The 24,493-nt window shown below is 34.0% G+C and overlaps 1 protein-coding gene across 2 annotated transcripts in view; it reads right to left on the reverse strand.

The window, feature by feature from the left end:
• SCOT (Succinyl-CoA:3-ketoacid CoA transferase) overlaps nt 1-20,547 on the reverse strand; it is a 40,493-nt gene extending 19,946 nt beyond the window's left edge. For both annotated transcript variants that reach the window (XM_076451073.1, XM_076451072.1), the window contains exons 1-8: nt 20,390-20,547; nt 17,917-18,025; nt 16,291-16,424; nt 15,098-15,190; nt 12,023-12,172; nt 11,285-11,391; nt 9,381-9,441; nt 8,865-8,972 (exon numbers count right to left, since the gene is read on the reverse strand). In XM_076451073.1, the coding sequence (XP_076307188.1) occupies nt 8,865-8,972; nt 9,381-9,441; nt 11,285-11,391; nt 12,023-12,172; nt 15,098-15,190; nt 16,291-16,424; nt 17,917-18,025; nt 20,390-20,494 (867 nt within the window). In that variant the 5' untranslated portion in view covers nt 20,495-20,547. The remainder of the gene's footprint in view (nt 1-8,864; nt 8,973-9,380; nt 9,442-11,284; nt 11,392-12,022; nt 12,173-15,097; nt 15,191-16,290; nt 16,425-17,916; nt 18,026-20,389) is intronic.
• Nucleotides 20,548-24,493: the final 3,946 nt, after the last annotated feature.

Below are 24,493 nucleotides of genomic sequence, written 5' to 3' on the forward strand. Positions count from 1 at the left end.
GGCTGCATCAGAAACACCTAAAATTCAGGCACAGTCATCCCTAATTTCAAAGTGTTGACCATAATATATATCATATCTGAAGACAGAAATAAGAAGTGAAGCAAAATGTAAGGTCAAATCTACAAGTAATGCACGAGTCTTTTATATGAAGATGCTCAACCAACCAGAGGAACAGTCCACAGGATTATAATATTCCCAAAGCAGAAACTATGGAGTATGTTGAGAGACATTCAGGCACAATCTTTGGACTTTTAAACATGCTAATCATTGCACCATACCCAGCCTCATTCTTTGAAATGATACTAATTACATATATTGATACTACTTTACCATATTACTATGAAACAGTTGATTACATTTCACATAGAATGCATTAAAGATATCTGATGATTTTTTTTCACGTCATCCTAAAAGTACAGCAGTACAGAAACAAGAAGTCCAGCAAATATTTCAGTTAGTCCAACAAGTAATTACAAAAATGTATATATAATTGGTTGGTTGATTTCATATTTTATGGCACAAAGCAGCTAGGCTATCTGTGCCAAATACCCAGTAAAAAGGTAAAAATAAATTAAATGTAGTAAAATACATAAAAGGAAATGAAGGTAAAACAAAACAGCACTGAAAAACAGAAAAAGCATAAAATCAATGTTTGCACCTAGTCTACAATGTTAAGAGAGAAAGCAGAGTAAAAGAAGTTGTAAAGGACTTTCTCTAGCATAATGGTAATGATCATAACCCGCCAGAAAGACTAACAGATAAGTATGAGAACCACCATCAGTTACCTGAAGTTGGTCTTTCCAGTCCTGGTTCTGGGTTATGTGTTATTATGGCCAGTACCAAAAGATAAAATAATAAAAGTGTCAAAAGACATGCAGCAAAATTGTAATAATAACTTGCCAGGATGACTAACGGGTAGTTCAAACAGCAGCGTTAGTCACCTGAAGTTGGCCTCTCCAGTCCTGCTGTCGAATTATTTAATGTTCTGGCTTGTTCCAAATTCATCTGCCTTTTTCAGATGACTTAAAGAAAGATCACATTTGAGGACTGTAATAAGCCATGGTGGGATGGGCTGACCAGTGGATTTTGCAATGTTATCCAAGGACAGACCCAATTCATCCAATTGCGCCTGGATGCAAAGGCCAAAAGGAGCAATGGCAGATCGTCTGTTCTGAAAAAGTATGGCCCACTGAGGAAGGAAAACACATCCCCAGGTGAGATGCTTTGGTAAGGAACAAAGTTTCGAAGAATATAGTAAAGAAGTTGCAAACAGCGAAGGTGCAGATATCCCCAGTGCAGAGTCGAAGTCCTTGATGATGAATAGGATCCAGCATCTTTAAAGCCGAGGGTCTGGCAGAGTCATAGACCATTGATCCATAGTCGAGTTTTGATCGAATAAGAGCACGATATATCTTTAACATAGAACATCGATCCACTCCGCAACTGGTAGTAGAGAGGATACGGAAGATGTTCAGTGCTCTTGTGCACTTCACCCGTAGCTGCTTTAAGTGTGGTATAAAGGTCAGCTTACTCTCAAAGATAAGCCCCAAGAACTTGGTCTCGGGGACCACTGGCAGTGAAACATCACTGATATGGAGTTCAGGATCAGAGTAAATACTGCATTGGCAGCAAAGGTGCATGCAAACAGTTTTAGAGTGAAAGAAGTTAAAGCTATTTGCCGTGGTCTACTTCAGTAAATGATTGAGAGCTCTCTGTAAATGCCGCTCTATATACCTCATGCTCGATGACTGATACGAGATGTGAAAGTCGTCGACATAGAGTCCTTTTGCAACAGTGAGAGGGAGTTGTTCAGTGATGGCATTTATCTTTACACTGAAAAGTGTGACACTCACAACACAGCCTTGAGGGACCCCAAGTTCCTGCAGAAAAGAACGGGAAAGTGTCGAACCCACACGAACTTGGAATCTCCTGTCCATTAAAAATTTTTCAATAAACATGGGTAAATGGCCACATGACCCATATATATAGAGGTCTCGCAAAATGCCATACCTCCATGTTGTGTCATAAGCCTTCTCAATATCAAAGAATATTGATACAAGATGTTGTCATTTGAGAAAGGCTTCTCTGATTGATGTTTAGTCAGAACCCACATTGGGTGGGTGAGAGGAGGTTGTTCGATTAGAGGAACCAAACAAGACGAGCATTAATCATCCTCTCTAAGGTCTTACAGAGACAGCTCGTCAATGCAATTGGACGGTAGTTTGAAGGAATCTTGAGATCCTTCCCAGGCTTAGAGAAAGGTAAGATAATAGCCTGGCACCAGACATTAGGAAAAACATTCTCCTGCCAGATCCGGTTAAAAACAATTAGAAAAATATCAAGAGAGGCAGAAGAGAGATAGCGCAGCATGTCATAGTGTACATCATCAGGTCCAACAGATCGATGAAGGGCCATTTTCAGTTCCACCAGTGTAAAGGGATGATTATAGTCAAAGAGACAGTCAGTTCGAAAGAAAAGAGGTGAACGCTCTGCCCGAGTCTTGATGGCCAAGATGGTGGACGAACAAGCAGAAGTGCTAAATACCTGGCAAAAGCTTTCACCTAGAGTATCGTCAATGCTCCGGACATCAACTACCTCTTGGCCATCAGAGAGTAAGATCGAGAGGGGGACAGAATTGTAGTGCCCCCTGACCTTTCGAATTGTGTTCCATATGACCTTGGAACTGATGGTAGAAGATATGCTAGTTGTGAAGTTAATCCAAGATTCCTTCTGGCTTTGACGTCTTACCCACCTAGCATGTGCACAGGCCCGTTGGAAAGTGATGCGGTTTGAAAGTGTGGGATATCAACGAAAAGTATCCCAGACCCGTTTTTGAGCCTTCCATATTATGTGGCAGGCAGGATTCCACCACAGATGAGGATATCATGAAAAACGTGTTGAGGTTTTAGGAATACACTAAGCAGCTGCTTGTATAATACAGTCAGTTACCGCTGCCACACAGTCGTCTGTTGATGGCTGACTCACAATGGCAGGATCAAGTTCTGCGAGAGCAGTGAAAGTGGACCAGTCTGCCTGATCCAGCTTCCAACTCGGCACGTGGGTAGGGTGGCATCGACCATGGCCAGTCTCTCTCAAAAGTATAGGAAAATGATCACTGCCTAGTGGGTTATTGTCAACCCTCCATGAAAAATGGGAGAATAATGAAGGGGAGCAAACCGAGAGATCAATAGCGATAAAGGACTGACTAGGTGTATGAAAATAAGTGGAAGAACCAGTATTGAAAAGAGAAAGATTGTGATCAGAGAGCTACACTCTACAAAGCGACCCCTCCTATCAATAACAGTGCTTCCCCAGAGGGGATGATGTCCATTAAAGTCCCCCAGGATTAGAAAGGGAGATGGCAACTGTTCAACGAGAGCATCAAAGTCTGATTGATCATATGTCTCTCCAGGGGACAGGTAGAGGGAACAAACAGTGATGGTATGATCCAAGGAAACATGGATCGCTATGGTCTCCAAGGGTGTGTTGAGTGACAAAGACAGGGTAGGCACATGCTGATCAACCAATAGTGCTACCCCTCCATGTACTCGTTCATCACACAGCCTGTCATTTCTGTACAGAGAAAACTGCTGAATGGTAACTGTAACAGCAGGTTTTAAAAATGTTTCTTGTAAGGAAAGACATACAGGATGGTAGGAAGCAATCAGTGTTTTGGTATCATCCAGATTAGAACGTAAACCTTGACAGTTCTATTGTATGAAGGTGGCCATTTTTAATGACGGGTAGGCAAAGTGGCTGGAGAACCCTTATGTTTATCACCACATCTTTTTTCCTTACTGTCATTATTCGGAGGAGGTCTATCGACCTCCATGGATCCTGCCCTGGGTTGATTGGGCAGGTCTTTGTTATTGGAAGGGAATTCCAGTGACTGAGGATGCGAACGAATGATTGTTTTGCATCTTGGGGTGGGAGAAAAAGATGTATCTGAAGAAATGCCTGTATCTGAAACCAAAGGATGTGGATCTTGGGGTTTGTTGGAATGTATGGGAGGAACAGAGATGGGTGTAGAAGTTGATTCATCAACCTTTTTAACCATGGAGGGCAAAAGGCTTTTCATATGTTTTGAAAATGATTCTCTTTGAGGCACAGAGAGATCTGTCTGTACTCCCACTGTAGTTGTGGAATGAAGTGCAGCAGCATATGTCCAAGATGAAGTGGCAGACGGCAATTTCTGAGCCTCAGAATAACTAATGTTATGAGTCGTTTTCAAAGGCTGCACCTCCAACCATTTTGGGCAAGAATGAAAGTAGGAAGGGTGAGAACCATTGCAGTTGACACAATGTGGGTCCATGTCACACTCATAAGCATCGTGGTCCTTGCCACCACAACGAGCACATGTCAGGGAATCACGACATGACGTCTTTGAGTGGCCGAACCTCTGACATTGGTAACATCAGAGAGGGTTTGGAATGTACAGCCGTACCTTGCAATTTAGATTACCTGCCTTGATGGTGGCAGGTGCACGTGGTGATGCAAATGTCAAAATGAGGATATGTGTCGGCAGAGTAACTCCATCTTTGTGAGTGGAGATGCACCTCACTGCAGAAACTCCTTGAGTAGAGAAACCAGTGAGAATCTCTGACTCAGGAACGTTCATCAAATCCCTCTCAACAATAACTCCTCATGAAGAATTCAAGTTAGCATGAGGGGTAACCTCAACAGGTACATTCCCAATTGTCTTTGAATTCAAGAGAAGTTCACTGTGTTGGGATGTGGATATTTCAACCAATATGTCTCCAGATCGAAGCTTCTTTACTGACTTTAGAGAGCCAGCAAGTCCTCTAGCCCTTCTGAATAAAAAAAGGGGGACATTTGCCTTAAAGGTTTTTTTTCTGAAAGAGAGTGTAATATTAGAAAATGAGGTACATGTGTTACAGATGTTGAAGATTGTTGCTCAGAGTCTTCAAGACGTGGTTGTTTACCTATTGACTGTTTTTTCACTATTTTATTTAAATTTTTCATAGGAGGATCCATTGGAGAAAAGGAAAACTTCGGTACCCACTGACCCCACCCACCATGGAGCCCTACTAGGGGACACACTGCAATGTCATGCAAGAACATTGCAGCAACGTCAGGGTTTCATGAGCACTATACCCAAACACCAGCATTGACACAATGTCCATAACACCCGTTGAGAACTTCCAACACTGGTACTTGGTTGACTCTAGCCCAAGTGGACCAGCCGATTGACCCAAGGGGGCCACCCAAAGGCAGCCTGTCTACAGGAATTCAAGGCCAAAGTGGTGTGTGAGGGTTGGACCCCTGAACCACCAGGATCCTCTCCTCCCCTTCACGGGTCACCTCACACGGCAAACACGCAGGTGGATGTTTAGATCTCAGAGGAGATAACCAGAAAAAACAGTCCCTTCCCTGGGAGGTCCCCTCACAACGTACAGGAATCGACACCGAGGGGTATATATAATTGATATTTATTTATGTTTTGTAAGTATGTTACAGAAATAAGATCAAATATGATGAGCCCATAGAAACAAGCAATTCACTTATTCAACCTTCAATATGATCAGTAACAACACTGACAACTGCATACATATACATCAAACAAGTATGGCACTTGATAACCAGATGAAAAAGTAGAAGGAAAATTCCATGATAGATTATTTAAGCACAGTATCAATGATGAAGCTTATTTGAATGGTGGGTAACTGTCTGTTGCAAAAAGACAACTGTAGAAAACACAATTTGAGTCTTCCACCTTATATCTTGAAGTATTCTTGTGGACTGAGAAGAGTATTTCTGATTGGTGGAGAGACTTTCTGCAGATTCAACCAAAGGTAACCACAGGTTACTCATTTATAATCCACAACATCTGTTTAGTGGTTTTAAATGTGTTAATGTACAAGGATTTTTTCATTTTTCTAGTCTTCTAAAATTTGTCTGTGTCAATGATTCTAGTTTTTTTCTCAGTTGACAGTGTTCTGCTGAATTTCATGTTTTCCTGAGTTTTGTACTGTCTTTATGATCATTTATTCTTGTCAAGTGTTCTTCCCATTTCTCCAATGTGTGTTTCACTGTAGGAACACAGAATTTAATAAATTATATTTTCGTGTTTCTTATTGGTAAGTTTGTTTGTTTTTCACATATCTGACCAGCAGATACAGCAATATTACAATGTTATCCAAGGACAAACCCAATTCATCCAACTGTGCCTGGATATGAAAGCCAAAAGGAACAATGGCAGATCATCTGTTATGAAAAAGCATGGCCCACTGAGAAAGGAAAACACAACCCCAGGTGAGATGATGTGGTAAGGATTGAAGTTTTGAAGAATACAGTAAAGAGAGTTTCAAACGATGGAGGTTCATGAAAGTCAACATACAAACTCTGGACTGGAGAAGTGCAGAAAACTCCTGTGCAGAGCTAAAGTCCCTGATGGTGAATTGAGTCCTACATTTTCAAGGCAAAGCTCCTAGCAGAGCCATAGACCAGAGATTCATAGTTCAGTTTCAATTGAATGAACGCACAATAAATTTTTTACCATAAAACATCGATACATTCCCAAAGAGGTGGAAGAGAGGACATGGAGGATGTTCAGTGAGCTAATACACTTTATTCATAGCTGTATTATGTGTGGAAAAGGGTCAGCTTATGGTCAAAGATATGCCCCAAGAACTTTGCCTCATGATCATGGAAAGCACAACTTTTCTGAGACGGAGCTGAGGATCAGGATGAATATCCATTGGTGGCAGAAGTGCATGCAAAAGGTTTAACAGTGAGAAAAGGTAAAACCATTTGCTGTGGTCCACTTCAATAAATGACTGAGGGCAGTCTATAGCTACAATTCAATAATCCTCATGCTCAATGACTGACACGATATGTAAAAGTCATGGACATGGAGACCATTTGCAACTATAGGGGGAGTTGTCCACTGATGGCATTAATCTTTATAATGAAAATTGTGATACTTGAGACACAGTCCCGAGGGACTCCAAATTCCTGTGGGAAAGAACGGGAAAGTGTCAAACCTACATAGACTTGGATTCACCAGCCCATTAAATAAATAGAGTTTAAGAAAAATGAGCAAATGGCTAAGCAACCCATATGAATGTAGGTCTCGCAGGATGCCATACTTCTGCATAGTATCATAACCTTTCTTAAGGTAAAAAAAATACAGAAACAAGATGTTGTCACTTGATAAGGACCTCCCTGATTGATGTTGAGTCAAATCAGGTGGTCTACGGTAAAGTGCTGTTGTCGGAAACCACACTGGCTGGGCAAGAGGAGGTTGTTTGAATTAAGGAACCAAACAAGACAAGCATTAACTATCCTCTCTAAGATTTTTCAGAGACTGCTCATCATAGTAATTGGAAGGACAATAGAATGGCACAAAGCATCAGGAAAACATTCTCCTCTCAGATACGGTTAAAAAACAACAACAACAGAATAATAGCAAGAGAGGTAGGATAGAATTGGCACAGTGTCTTGTAGCAGCTGTCTGGACAATACAGTCAGTCACTGCTGCCACGCAGCTGTCTATCAATGGCTCCTCACACACTTAGGGTGAGAAAAAGAGTAAAAGGGATGTGAACCACTACAGATAGCACAGTGTGGTTCCAGTTCACACTCATAGGCATTGTGGTCTTTGCCACCACAATGAGCAGATGTTAAATAACCACAACATGATGTCTTTGAGTAACTAAACTGCTGACACACATCTGAGAGGGTTGGGAATGGATGACCATACATTTCAGACAACCTGCTTTGACTGTGGAAGAACAACATGGTGACATAAGCCTCAATATTAGAACATAAGTAGGCATCATCTTTGCACCACAGAAACATCTTGGCTGGAGAAAGCAGCAAGGATCTCCAACTCTGGAATGTTCTTTAAATCCCTCTCCCTCTGTAGGAAATGAAAGTTGCATGGGGAGTAACCTTGATGGGTATATTCTCAATGGCCTTTGATTTCAAGAGGAGTCTGGTATGTTGTGGTGAAGATGTTTCCACTAAAATGTCTCCAGAGCATAGCTTCTTTACTGACTTGGGGCAGCCAGCAAGACCCTCTAATCCATTTTGAATAAAAGAAGAAGACATCTGCCCTAAAGAATTACCGAATAAAATATGCATAATTAGAAATTGTGGTACAGAACCTGACTGTACAACAGAGTTTCCATTTTTGATAGTATTTTTTCTTTTCTTTTCATTTTGTTTTTATGAATGGGGGGATATCCATAATAAAAGCAATACATTTCAGTGTCCACTGACCCCACTCACCATGGACCCCTACAAAGGAACACAATGCTAATCAAGGACATTGCAGCAAGGACAGGGTTTTGTGAGCACTACACCTGAACATCTGTATCAGACAAAATGTTCACAAAGACCATTGAGAATGTCTAACACTGATACTTGGTTGACCCTAGTCCAAGTGGATCAGCCAACTAGAGTTTCAACACTGATGGAGTGTACCAAGAAAAAGAGTTTTGCATACAGAGGGCAGTATTGAATGAGAATAGCTATTTATGTGAGAAGAGGTAATGTACAGTAGTGAAATATTATATTTGTAATTAGTGTTTTATTTATTTTTATTTTAACACAAAGCAACACAATGATCTACCTGCAATGTGTCCATCTTGATAATTAAGCCTCAGATTTTGGCTTTATAAACTGGCAAGCTTATTGCTGAGCCACCAGAAGACAGTGTTTAACTATGTTAAAAAATGTTACATAATATTTATACACAAAAAAATAGCATATGAGCAATTATTTTATACAAGTCACTTCTTAAGGTTTGTTATAGAATGATAACAAAAGAATAACAGCTTCTAAAGATGTGCACATTACACCAAATAACCTAAAATTAATGTCTAAAACAACTACTATACCTCAATTTTCTTTTCAAATTTTTCCCCTTTGTAGATTCTGTGTACATAAATATGTGGTATGTGAACTTCTTCAGGAGGAATCTCTCCCATTTCTACCACCTCTTCAACCTGAAAGAATGATCAATACTGAACAGGTTTGGAAAAAATATAAAAACTGTCAATGACACTGATGGTTTAAACAAGATTCAGAAAAAAAAAACCCAGTAAAACTAAATATACATATACAAAACATAGGATAAAGTTTTGTAGCTTTAACTATCTAGATATTACACACAGTTTGAGATTTTTCTCAAACTAACATTTATTTAATTTTGAATAAAAACCAAGAAGCAACTAAAAATTTCTTCTGATAATCAGCAACATTTACTTTGAATGCTTGGAGTTTAATTATAAAAACAGTTTCAATATCTGGTATGGATATAAAAGTTATGTGTACAAACAGATTAGACTATGTAAGTATTCATTGCTCTTGGAACAAGCTCCAAATACAGATATATAAAGAATCATAAATCTTACTTCAGCTATTGTAATCTTTGCTGCTTTACACATAGGAGGGTTAAAGTTTGATGCTGATTTCCTGAAAAAGAAACATAGGTTAATATCCAACTAATGAAACAAATCGTTATAACCATTGTAAATAATAATGGAAGAAAAGTACAGTTAATTAGCTATAGTCACTACCAATTACATATTGCTCTAAGCAGGTAGCTTGGTATGATTGAGAGATAATATCAGATACAAGAAATTCAGTATAACAGTTAAATTAGATGCATCAAACGATTTAACAATACCAATATATAATACATAAATACAAAACGTATGCATATGTATAAATATTTGTGTCTTCTTTTTATTGAAATGTCACAAAGCAAAAGAATAACAGCACACACATGTAAGCACAAAAAACTAGTAAATTGCAGCCTATATCTAACATGTTAGAAATATTCTGTCAACCTTTCTTTAATATTTTTGTGTAATTGCTTTGTTTCATAGCTTAAACATGTATCAATTCAATGCATTTGTCACAGATTGTTTTACTGTAATGCAAACAGAATTACTGAATGAAGTTCTGGGACACTTGAGATAAACTATCTAGATTATAGAGCTTATATATAGTAAAATGGTACTTTTATGAATTCTGACCTCTGTAAATTCACACAGATTTCTTTACAACTTTACAAAATATCTTAAGATGCAACTGAAAACAGGTTTTTTAATAGTTTTTATTATTGAATTTTATGTATTCATACATTCTTGTAAAGTTTTCCAATAAAGGTTTTATTTAAAAAAAAAATAGTAGAATTTGTATTTGTTTTAATTCATAAAACACCACATTCAATTTCAAATGCTTATTATCACTGAAATACAACAAAAATATCTTTATCACAACAAAATTACAAGCACATTTACTTTTTTAATTGTTAATCAGAATGCTTCATTAAAAGGTCTTAAAATTCTTTAATATTCACAGAAGTGAATATATTTTACACTTTCTTTTTAGTGATTTTTTTGCTCATCCTAACAGTTACTTAGGCTCATAAAGCCCAGTGTAAGTATGAATTAACAAACAGCAGCTTTGTCAGTGAAAGGAAACTTGTTGCAGTTGTGTACAAAATGATGTAACTAAGCCCAACAATTATAAACCTGATTTTTTCCAACTATACTGTAATATCACAATTCAAATAAAATATAAACTGATAAAGCAAATTTCTTGCTAGCTTTAAAAATCAGGACTGTAGTTGTAGAAATTATTCTCAAGTTTGTTTTTTTAGGAGCATTTCACCAAGCTGAGCTTTTAACACTTTTTTCTGAGTTTCATACAAGTCTCTTTGGAACTGGAAGTCATACTGATTTTATGAAATGAAAAACATAAAAATGCTTTCATTACAAGTCTAGATCAGTAAGCCTATGATTTCTTGAAACTAAAATATATGCAATTTACATGACACCATGAAAAGAAGTTGATAAACAGTAACTGTGTAAAAATCAATAAAATTACATAAGTATTGAAGCTATGAAGTGCAGACTGGTGTCATTTTGCTCAAATCTATTTTGACTTTTCTCCCTCAAGCATTATGCTCAAAAAATAGTTTTGATCTAGAGAACTTGAAAGAAATGTAAAATCAAAATTGTGTTTTTTAAACAATTTTAAGATTAAAATTAAATAAAAACTTATTATTGACTAAATTTCAACCTTAAATGTTTAAAAATCTGTGTGGAAGAATAATAAAGTGTTTATGTCTATAATTTTTGGCATAATGTTTCAATTTTGCCCCTGAACAACCTACACACCTTAGCAGGTGCCAAAAGGTTAATTAAAATGATAATTAACAACTACAAGGCTTTGTTAAGTCAATTTAGACTCTTATTTAGCAGAATAAAATTATATTTAATGTTACATTAAAATAATGATTACTCACCTAAAAAGAAGATTGCCAGCTTTGTCTGCTTTCCAAGCCTTTATCAAAGCAAAATCTCCAGTGATGGCTTCTTCCATTACATAGTAACGTCCATTGAAAATCCTTTCCTGAAAATAAAAGTACATACCTGCCTTCAAGTCGGTATATACAGGAAAAAAAGTAAAGGCTCCAAATTCCTTTGTCACAGGAAGATGTACATCAATTTATAAAGTTTAATATCACTTAAGCCTACCTAAACACATCAATAACTCCCAAGTCTCTGTGGCTTATTTATCCAAATCACTAAAAAACCTCACTTAAGTTTCTAAAGTGAAATATGTTAAATAATAAGGAAATTATTAGTAAGGAAATTAATAGAGGATAAGCGAGTTTATAAAGCAACAAATAAAGTACATACAAAGATCGTATAAGCTTAAACAATACTGAAGATGAATTACATGTTGATTCTGTAATGACATCTATTTAAGGCATGCAAAAACAGCTATTTATTTAAAAATGTAGAATTACATACTGAAACTATAAAATACTATAAAAATCCTTTAGAAGAAATACCCAGTACAAACTTACAATTCTCTTTCAGTACAAACTTACAATTCTCTTTCAGTACTAGCTTTATAATTCCTTAATTTCACTAGGTTTTCACTCTTTTATAAACAAGTTATATTATCAAATTGTATCTTACTAAGAATAGAAAACAAAATATACTTGGCTGTTTATCAGTTTTTCTGATGAAAGTACCTCTTTTTTTTCACTAGGAATGGCTATTGTTCCATCTGGGTTGTGTTTTACTGGAGCTCCACCTTCATGGATCATAGTGCCATAGCCTGTTGATGTGTAAAAAGCTGGAATACCAGCACCTCCAGCTCTGATCCGTTCTGCAAGGGTACCCTAGAACATATACCAGTGTTTTCATTAAAACTCAATCCTATATAAACCTACTGTGGAAAATACTAATAACACAGATCTGCAATCATTTTATTGCTGTGAAATATTTGTGAGTTCTAGAATAATTGCTGTTTGCTGAATCCGAAAATGATGTCCATTTTTTTCCCCATAACTTAAAATTTTTTCACAAAACAGCATATGCACTTTTAAATAAGCAAATCATTTTCATTGAAATAAGGTCATTTTTTATACTTACAATATTAACAATAATTAGCTCTATAATTTCTCCAAACCGATCATGACATGAGAGTCTTACTGATCATTCTAGAACCCATAAGAGACATTACTAATATATAAATGGTTAACAGGCTGTATGATGTGTCACTTCTTAATAGTATTTGTTTGTGTGTCCTTTAACACTTTTTTTTCTTCTCAATATTACTTATTCATTACTATGGCAATAGGAGGTTGTGTGAATGACCCAAACATATTTTATTACATTTGTGGTAAATTTGTTGTAAAGAAAGAAAGGTAAAAGCATTATGGAATTTGGCAAAAAAAAACCACAATAAAATGTATTACACATATTTTGGAATAAAATTTATGAACCAAAACAAATCATAAGTTCCACACAAAGTTTGCACCGTTTGTGCCAAAGAGTTAAAATGACGAACTAGACCCAAAAAAAAAGTCTTTGCCTAGAAACCATGGAGATGACTGCTGTTCTTGCTCATATAAGGTGCAAGACTACAACATTGAAAGTAAGAAGGAAATAAATTTCTTTTCCAAACTTTCAGTCTGCTATAATGCCTGTTGCTCATGGACCTGATGTACCTGTATCAACTCCACTGAAGACTCCTGATACAGTATCATCTGATTCTGAATCTAATGGCAATAGAAATGATAAAGATTACTTTCAACATGAAACATCTGGTTAACCACAACTTTTAACACTAGGTGAACTTAATGATTTTGTGAGAGATTTGGGTCTTCAAAAGGATTCTTCAGAGATCTTGGCACTCAGACTTTGGGTTAAGAATTTACATTCTCCATTTTACTGGTACAGAAATTGTGAGCAAGAGTTTAGACAATACTTTTCACAAAAAGGTTCACTGATTTATTGCAACAATATTGCTGAATTAATACCAGTGGTAGGACCTACAGTCTATGAACTAAGTGAGTGACAATTATTCATAGAAATGTATCTCAGAACAGCTGGTATGGGTATTCACACTTTTACTGATAAGGAGAGAACAAAATTGTCAAAATGTTATTCTCTCCTTATCAGTAAAAGTGTTAATACCCATACCAGCCATTCTGAGATACATTTTTTATTTCAAGTGGGTTTCTCATCATCAAGAATTATTCATAAAATCCTCCAAAAGATGTTTAAAAGACATTCTTCTTTACAATGGTAACATATATGCATGTGTTCCTATTACTCTCAAGAGGAGTATCTTAATAAAGTCATTTACAAAGAACATGATTTGTTAATTTGTGGAGACTTAAAACTCCTTTGTAAGTTATTGGGCCAACAGTGCAGTTATACAAAGTTTTCATGTTTTTTGTGTGAATAGAACAGCATAAAACACTGAATAAAGAAGCAATGGCCACATACAGTCAGCCTGATACCAGGTTAAAAAACACTGAATGTAAAAGTTTGGATGACACAAAGAAAGTCCTATTACTTCCACTTTACATGAAACTGGGCTTGATAAAGCAGTCTGTAAGGGCTTTAGACAAAAATGATGACTTTTTCAAGTATCTATGTGGACAATTACCAGCTCTTTCAGAAGTACAACTTAAGAGATTTTTATTGGGCCTCAGATTACAAAACTGACTTTGAATAAACAGTTCAAAAGGCAATAAGGAAAGTTGTAAAAGAAGAAAGAACTGTCTTTAATGGTAATACTGACACATTTTTAGGAAATAATAAGGACCCATACTATGAAAATATTGTCAATAACATGCTCAATAAATCCCAAGAGTTGGGTTGTAATATGAACTTGAAAGTTCATTTCTGACACTTGAATATTGACTAATTCCCTGAAAATTTTGATGTCATTAGTTAATAACAAGGGGAAAGGTTTCATCAAGACATCAATGAAATGGTGAGGATGAATTAGAGAAGGTGGAACATCAGCATTATGACAGACTAGTGGTGATCATTAAAATGAGGTGTTCCATATGCAATATATAAAATAAAGACCATAACATTCAATTTTAAGACTAAAAAAACATTTGTTTTACATCTATGTTTTTCCCTTTTCTTCAGTTTGTTTATATTTTTGCTAATAAATATAATAAAAATTTGCATTGTGGTAAAGAAAATAATCTCATCCAAGAGTGTTTTTCCCAATTTGAAAAAAAAAATTCTTCTGTGATATAAAAATAAAAAATAATTTCAAAGTCTGGATAGATAAATTATGAAAGATACATAAAACAAAATAAAAACATTTATGAAGTTTAAATTTGGCCTACATAGTAATAAACTTTGTCTTTAATTGTTATAAAAATGTTTTTTTAATGTTATCAGCAATACATAGCAGTAGAACACAAGTGTACCATAAAACACGTATTTGTGTAGGAAATAAAATTTATGAACAAATCTTTATAAAAATAAAGAAACAGACTTTTCAAATATTACAGCAAGGATATTTAACTTCTTTGGCTTCACCAATTTTCAAAATTGTAACAAAATGACACTATAGTAGTTCACACAAAAAGATAATTGTTCACAAGTTATTAATTACCTATTTTGTATTAGAACAGTATAAGAATAATGAGAAATGTTTTTCATCTTTTATAATTTCTAATAAATTTGTGCATTAAAGTATGTGGTTCAAAATAATAACTCATTGTACTTCACTAGGAATATCTAATCTGAGAAAAAAAACAATTTTGAGTAAAACCTGAAAAGAAACATACTTGAGGAACAAATTCCAATTCCAGCTCTCCAGCTAAATACTGGCGAGCAAACTCTGCATTTTCACCAACATAAGAGGAGATCATCCTTTTCACCTGTATGTGTTGAAAATACATCATAGCTTTACAGACTAGGTTGATTTTTAATTTGGTGAACAATGGCAACAGTATGGTTAGACTTTCTCATGCATCTAATGTTTGAAAATATTTTTACTTGCACCAGTAAAAAGTAATTAAAAGATAACTCCAAGGGCAAGGTTTATTTGTAATACTCTTATTTTTTAACAAAGCAAAGTGCCAAATGCATTTAACATTTGAAAGTCCAAGAAATTTTTTTTCAACATAATTAACAACTCTCTCGTAAAAACATTATATACATAGATATCATATTGTCATAGGTAAACAGATATGCACATTTTTACCTTTATACATTTCAACATTAGTCAATGATCATGATTACTTTGCTTATCACTAGCATCTAAGCTTACTCTTAACAAAGGCATTTAAAAATGTTAGTTTTATTTAGGTACAACATGTTACCACAGATTTTGAAGTGAGTTTTATAACACATCAGTGAATAATTAAACACACACTTCAAATATTAATGAAATTAATTCTACTCTAGACTTGCCCCTAGGTTTCCATGTGGACCCTATTGGTTTATTAAAATTATCTGTACAGGCTTCTGGGCCCATGTCCTTTTTGGTTACATGGTCCTTAACAATACATGTTACACAAAAAAATGTAAACAAATACAGTCAATGAGGTAAATAATTAACTATACTCATTACTTTTCGAATATTTTTATACATTTTAAATAGAAAATAAGTGATACTGCCCAGTCTCTTGATCAATTCATTACTTTACATCCAATATCCTAAAACAAAACAAAAAATTATTCAACACTATGCACTGTATGAAGCTATCAGTGGTGAATGGTATAAAAAGAAATCGATGGAATTTAAATCATATCCTAATTCACTAATTTAAAGATTTAAATGAAGCAAGAATATTCAAAAAGTTAACTTTAGAGTATCATTTACTAGAATAATTTCTTTCACACCTAATTCTAAATATTATTCATAACCAAGATCACAGCATACGAACAGGATAGAAAACCAGCTAGTTTTGAACTTTATCATAATGAATAAATCACAGAAATAGCTAGCTGTTATCTACACATTTTGAGCTAGTACCTGTCTAGTCTGAAGAAGTATACCCAAGCCGAAGGTATCAATACCCGCATTGTTGCTCACAATTACAAAGTCTTTTGCTCCATTTGCTTGAAGAGCATTAATCAAGTTCTCTGGTATCCCACACAGGCCAAATCCTAAAAGAATAATAATAGTAGACTATAAGCAAAAATAAGAGAGAAACAATGAAGTTATTACTGCAGACATCAATTAGTTTAAGTTTTATTTATGATAAAAATTAAAGGAAGTTCCAGCTTAGAACATAGTTATTTACATTTTTAAAACTGTTGAAAAACATTAACAACCTTAAAGATATTTAACATCTGGTATACAAGTTTATTTTTCTGAAAGCCAAAATACATCTTGTTTAGAAAATTAACTACTATTTTATATTTTTTTCTTAGTTTCTTTTGAAAATTTCAAATAACTTGCAAGATAACATGATGTACACAAGAATGACTGTTATTTATAAATAATTTTAGTTAAATATTATTTCTAATGCATTCAAAGTAAAGCAATTGAAAGTGAAAGAAAATATCTTGAGACATAAGTGAGGCTTATCATTAGAAGCAACTATTCTGTGGGCTTTAATTACATTTCTATAAAATAAGTTACGCTTAAAACAAGTTACATTACTCGATAGCATACTTATTACACACAACAAATATGCATTTTGAACATATGTACCTGCAGAACAAAATATGTTTGTTTTAAAATTTTTTAACATGGATACAGCTGGCACTCCATATTCAACATTTGTGTTATTCAACTTTTATCCTAATAATGCTGCCAAAAAACAAAACAAAAACAATTCTAATCTATAATATTAATGGAGAAAAAAGTTCATCAACACAACTGTGCAAAAAAAATAATTTATAGCTTGTACACATTCACAAAAGCATACACTGCATTTGTTCCAGCAATTATTTTTCTTTTTAATAATTTATCAACTGATGGGATAGTTAACATCCTAAACCAAAAGGTTTTTTTTTTATACGAAGTATACATAGATAACTGTTTAAAATTATGTTGATGAAATCAACATGGTTCTGTTAGCCATAGATTAATCAAATAAGTCAGAGATGAGGGCAAAAACAACAAAAAATATTTGAATATTGATAATAAGTGAAGATTACAAAATGATTCATATCTCTGGAACAAAATGAATGTAGATTTTACAGTCTTAGATGATGGCTTAGACAATAAAGCAATATAGAAGTTTTTCATATCCAAGATTTTTAAAATTTTGTAAAACTGAATGAAGATGTCATCATTTCCAGGCCATCACTTTCAATACTGTAAATTTGTTTCAGTTTCTCCAAGTACAGTGTAATAGAATAAACTTACCTTATGACTGACAACACAGAGATCTTTAAAATGCTTTCATTGCACATTAATACAGAATTATATACTAATGGTACCTTTATGCAAATGTTTTTACTTATTCTTTATTAAGTATTTATGATGTTACTGGTATCAAATAAACGTAATACTCAGAACTTCATACATAACACCTTAGTATATTAAAGTGATTTTCAAATTCATTATCCAACATATATTTCAGTTAACTGAAACCTTGAATAAAAATAATACCATGCAACACAAGCAGCACAAAACCTACAAATATACCTCCAACAAGAAGCTTTGCTCCATCAGATATGTCTTTAATTGCATCCTGTGGGTTGTTGTAGAATTCCACTTTTCTCCCAGCACTTGTAGAAAAACATCCAACAGAACTCTAAACCATACATTTACATTTTAACCATGTTTTCTTCATAATGTTGGATTATGGATAATTCAAAAGTCAGTTTTATTTGTTTAATATTCATTCTAACTACTTTAGTAGTACAATGAAAACTTAATTTTTTGAAACAAAAATGAAAGGATGCTTTGAAGAAAGGTTTCAATGGGACTGTTGCAACTCCATTTCAAAGACCTATAAATTCAAATACTTTATTCAGGCCTTTGACTAGAAATTTTTCTCTGATAAAAACCATTAATCTAAATGCATCTTCATTCATGCCATAATTTTGATTAAACAGACTTACTAAAGTAATACTTCTCAACATTCTGAATCAAAACTAAAAAATTTTTTGTGATGAGCAGTAAAAGTGATATTGAGATTCTAAAGTCTGGAGTCTTTTATACCATTTATACCCTTTCTTCTGAAAAACGTTTTTGTGAGTATTCAGAGTTTATCTTTGATAACAGTATTGTAAATTTAAACAACAAAATAACCTATAATATTTAGTACCTATCTGTAAAAGTTCATTGTTACAGATTACAAAATCTTAAATGAAAAAAAAAATTACTAAACAGCTAATGTCTAGTTTGAGTGATCCTTAACAAAGGTTCTTTTATACATTAATGTTGCTATCACTCATCAGCTTTTACGACCCTCACAGTATAGTTTACTGCATTTTATCAGTAAAAAATGCCAATATCACAAAAAATACTTCAAAAGTTTATGTACCTTAGGTCACAATGCTTTAAAAATAACTGCTTACTGTAAAATAAATAACAAATTTAATTTTGTAGTGTTTTGAATACATACTTTAATCTTGAAATTAAAATTCCTTAGTATATAGTTTGACAGTAGAATAGTATTAAAAATGTCAAAAACAAAATTCCACCAGTGAAATATTCCAAATCTCAACAACTATATCAATATTATCTACAGTATATAAGGTAGTAATATAAATAGAATAGCTAATCAAGAAAACAGTCCTATATGCTTTAATGTTACGGAAGGTTGCTAACTGCAATGTTAAACAGCCAACTTAATGAACACTGGTATCGGATAAAAAGACATCATCAGCACTAGCTACAGATGTAGTGTATTTAATATATCATAATATTTGGTTTTCACTTGTGCTTTTTTGAGAATTTATAGATGGGAAAAAATTGTTATACACTCTGCTTTGTGGCTTATAAAGTTGTTGCTACTTTGTTTCTCATTTCTCTCCTAAGATTTACTTTAAAATTAATATGAAAATGTTTTTGCTCTCTTATAATTTGGGCTGGAGTCTGAAGGAGAAAAATAACTGTTGAAGACAAAACTTTTGCAGGAAAAACTGTACATACTTTATGGATTAACTTGTGAGCTCAATAGGTTTCACATTCCAGGTATTACAACAACAACCTATTTTTTTCAATTCCATATGCTTAATTTCAGGGCAAACCCCATTATTCATGTTAAAAATATACATGTTCCAGTAAATGTGTATATTTAAGAAACAGATATCTACCAGCTATTATCAACATTAAGCAGGGTTTGGTGAATGTGTGTATATTTCTTGTTTTCTAATGAAGTTTCTCAAATTAACAAGTCACATGAATATTATCCAGTGAGAATTATGCACATTAACTAAATATTGTACAAATTTCTTTCACAGATTCTTTAAATTATGCATATTTTCCACATCCAATGTTATTGATTATTAGGTATCATGCCATTAAAATGTGTAAGATATCCAGTAAAGCACATCCACTCTAAGGCATAATACATATCTTTACTATCTTAATTTATATTAATCTGTTTTTCAATAAATTCCTTTTACATTTTTGAAGCTAACAGGGCCAGACTGACTTAGAGTGGCCTTGGGCACCTTCCCCCCCTTTTTTTTATTTTAAGCTACAAAAGAGGTATAAAATAAAATGTTCTCAGATGGTCACTCACACCCATGTACTTGGAATCTAGCATCAGAATTTTTACTTTTGCCCTTCATACACACGCGAAAATCATGGTGCCATTTTGGAAACTGAGTTCGCAACTGCACTTTAGCTGCGTCGAATTAGAGCGATGATTATAGCTGGCAGATGCGCTTTCATATTAGCTACTATAGTAACTGGGGGTAATGGAGACTTGTCAATACACTAGGACCACTGTGAATGATATGTAACGGAGCGCAGATATTTTATGTTTACACTGAAACTTTCATTGAAAGTATTATAACTTACTAATAACAGAAGAAAAAGAGAAATATATATTTTACCCTCTTACAAGTTTACAACCATTACCCAGTCCCATGAATGAGTTCTGAAAATAGATACTTTATAGCATTATAATCCATTAATCTCACTTCGTGTCCCATTTTCTTACCTTTGATAAAGATAAATAAAATCTGAAGTTAGTACACCCATTTACAAAATTCTCCACAAATGTTTTTATTAACGCTCGTCCACCCTTGGCCACAAAAAAAGCCATGACACATCCAGCATCAAGTGCAATACCAGCTTTCAGCCCTCACGCGGTGTTACAACTTACACGCAATTGAATATTTTACACGTAGATACACATATGTCAGCAAGGTGGCTCAACTGCAATTCATTGGGCTCAAGACGTCAAAAATTGACTTTCATCGTGCACGTCTGAACAATTTTTTTTTTTTTTAGAATTTCGCACAAAGCTACTGTGCTAGCCGTCCCTAATTTAGCAGTGTAAGACTAGAGGGAAGGCAGCTAGTCATCACCACCCACCGCCAACTTTTGGGCTACTCTTTTACCAACGAAGAGCGGGATTGACCGTCACTATATAACGCCCCGACGTCTGAAAGGGCGAGCATGTTTGGCGCGACGTGGATGCGAACCCACGTCTGAACAAACAAAAAACTCACACCAAAGTAACATTTCTGGCTCTTCTTATCAATGTGGTTTTCAAAATAACTTATCAGATTTAAAATAAAATATTATTTAAAATATAATATTAAAATATTATGGAGCAAAAATGCATAGAAGTATAAAACACAATTCGAGTATGATTGTGTCTTATCACAATGTTATCTTTGGAAACAATATTTTCAACATTTTAATTTAGATGGTTTTTAGAGAGCGCATAACTTTACGATCTGAAAAATTCATGTAGTGGGTGGAAGGGGAGTATGATCTAAAAAAGAAAGAGATTTGTTTGTTTTGGAATTTCGCACGAAGCTACTCGAGGGCTATCTGTGCTAGCCGTCCCTAATTTAGCAGTGTAAGACTAGAGGGAAGGCAGCTAGTCATCACCACCCACCGCCAACTCTTGGGCTACTCTTTTACCAACGAATAGTGGGATTGACCGTCACATTATACACCCCCACGGCTGGGAGGGCGAGCATGTTTAGCGCGACGCGCTTGGCCATGCCAGGCCAAAGAAAGAGAACCTTTACAGAGAATATACATCAAATTTATGATTTTAGTGACAAAAAAAAAAAAAAAGTTAAGTAATAAAGTTATATTTATTGCATCTACTCATTTACTCCAACTGAAAGGAAATAAGTTTTTACTAAGTTTATTTTGTAAGTTTTGTGTTGGCATTGGTCTCAGAATTTCTTCTGCAATAGTATTTTTAAACTTTGGCATACAACATACGTAAAAGTGAATGTGGTCTGTAACAAAGGTTATAAATGGCATAAATTCGTTATGGTTTTTGGGCTTATCTTAGTATTATTTTCACAAATGTTCAAAAAGAGCCCGCTCAATGATAGAAAATGTTACAACACATTTTACAGAAATAAGAATATTTTGGTGAAAATAAAAAAAGTGACAAAATTTCGAGAAAGTAACCCTATCATGAAGCAAGATCAAAACGTTTCTAGAAATGACAAAATAATTAAAAGCAGGCTAGGAGGAAATATACAGAAAAGTAAAAAATAATAATAAGAAGAAGAAAAGTTGTTGTTGTTTTGCTATTAAGCACAAAGTCAAACAGCGGCTAATCTGTTCTGCTCACCACGGTCTTCAAAACCCGCTTTCTGAAAGTAAAAGTTCGCAGCAAGAATAAAAATATAGAAAAGTAAGAGAATAAACAAAATGAAAAAAATAACAAGGAGAGAATGAAAGGAAAATAGAAGAAGAATCTGAGTCAAGAAACAGGAGTTTAAAAAGAGGTATAATATCTGAAGAAGAATTTAAAACAAAAATAAGTCTGATTGAAGACGATACTAGATATCTAAGAAAAGTTTATTGTTTCAAACATACCACGATGGTCCACTCAGTGGAATAAACGAGTTACATGATAGAATTTTTAATTATTATGTTTTATAATGAAATGTAAAACTTTAAGCAGTTTTGATAAATTAAACTTTGAACATTGTTATGAGTTTGGAAATTTACAAATAGTATGAAGTTTTTTATTTCTTAATAACAATTGACATAAATTAGTTTACATGCACTGAGAAGTATTAAAATCTTTTTTTTTCCTTGGGTATTTTGTACCGATAAAATGTTATGTGTACACAAATAAGTTTCAAAGCTGCACAGTCTGTGCACAATTGCATGTTAAAATAACCTATGGAAGACAAGAACAATAAAGTATTGGAGACGCATAGAGGAATTATAAGAGCAAACTTGAAGAAGTAAAGAAAGATTATAATAACGAAATTGAAAAAATAAAGAAATGACATGATAAAACATTTGTAAAAAAAATGGTAGCTGTAAACATCAAACCAACAAGAACTCTTTCTGAATCTGACCAAGAATTTCAACCTCAAACACCATATTTTATTAAATATATATATATTATGAAAACCCATTTGGTCTACACCTGTTACCATTATTACTGTGCAAACTGTTGGCTACTACAGTTATGACACTTCCAATTCAAGTTCCAGAATTAAGCAAATCACTTCAACAACACAAGGCCGTGACGATTAAAAGAACCAATTTTAATTATACTAAGCAACCTTGCAGCGTAAAGTCAGAAAAATTATTCAGATTTGGTTGCTGATTTATTCAAAAGGTTTATAGTGGCATACCAGAAGGAAGTATTCAGAGTTAAATACAGGAGATGGATAAAAAGAAAGATAAACCCTTTGATGAATTTTATAGATAATTTGGAAAACTTACCCATTTATCTTATCTAGATGCTCCACGTAAAATGAAGGATTCATTGCAATGTGACCAGTTTATAGATACCACAACAAATAAGGATATGGGCCAAGTTTCCTTAATTGTCCATTTTGATGTCGCCAGTGTTCTGGTACAAATTCCTCTGAGTATGTACCAATACAACATAACAAGTGAGTATCTCTTTAATTGTATAACTAACATTGAAATGGTGTGAGTTGTGGTAGCTTCAGGTTAAAACGACTGATAGATTACAAAGCTAACACTATTTATATAAACAGATAAGTGGGAACGTGGTAATATGCATGTGAAGAGTTTACACATTGGTTAATGGAAATCTCCATTTTAATTCAACAAGTTATATACACTTTGCACTTCTTAGTATAATACAACCTTATAACAAAAACTTACTTTTATGATTTGTGGAAGCAGTCTAATACAAAATTACTATTACTATTAGCCTACTATAACTAAATGTACTGTAAAAATGTAAAGGAGTTCACATTAATTTCTACGTCTGTTTTTGTTCATATACAGAGGTGATATGCATTTCAGTGATGGGTTTCATATTTTTATTTTTAGAATGAATGGCATACAAAGTCAGCACCTGAAATATTATTACAGAAAAAGGCAGCAGAAGAGAAACCTTCTTATAATTATTTTGTTTGCTTTTTGCCTTTTTTTTTCTAGGTACAAGTAATCTGGTAAAAAAGAACACATGTGGAAAACAGTGGTCATTTTCATCAAAATGTAAAAATATGACAGAATGTAGCCTAAGTGCTATATTTTTGACACAACGTTTTTCAGTAATTATGTTTGGAAGAACTTGTATAAATCATATTGAAAGGATAACATTTTTGAGCATTCCCCAGTTGAAGAATGGACACTTAAGAAAGCCTGACCCATATGTGAATTAGGTTTATGTGAAGTTGTTTTGCATCTCTAAAGAACGTATTTCATTTGCCAGTGAAACTCAAATGCATGAAAGTACAGGTAAATAATTAAATACACCATCAAGAAGTTATAGAATCATCATATCAAGTAATATGAAACATGAACTCCCATTAATGATAGCCTTAAAGAAACAAAGTATTAGTTAGAGAACTAGTTGCATAAAGCATTTGAAATAAACCATAAAAATGGTCTTAAATAATTAGAAAAAATCGTTATAAGTGTGGAAAACATAGCCATTACAGCCAAGATTGTGAGAAATCAAGAATTGATAGCAGTTAAGGGAAGCAATACTCAAAGAATGAATTTCAGAGCTCAAACAGATAGAAAAACGGGAATTAGTTGAAATTACAGGTAAAAATTTGGTTGAGAATATTCCTCGTACTCAAAATGAGATAAGATATTTATCAATGAAAGAAACAATTTCATG

This window comes from Tachypleus tridentatus, chromosome 8, assembly GCF_004210375.1.
Source record: "Tachypleus tridentatus isolate NWPU-2018 chromosome 8, ASM421037v1, whole genome shotgun sequence".
Taxonomy (NCBI): domain Eukaryota; kingdom Metazoa; phylum Arthropoda; class Merostomata; order Xiphosura; family Limulidae; genus Tachypleus; species Tachypleus tridentatus.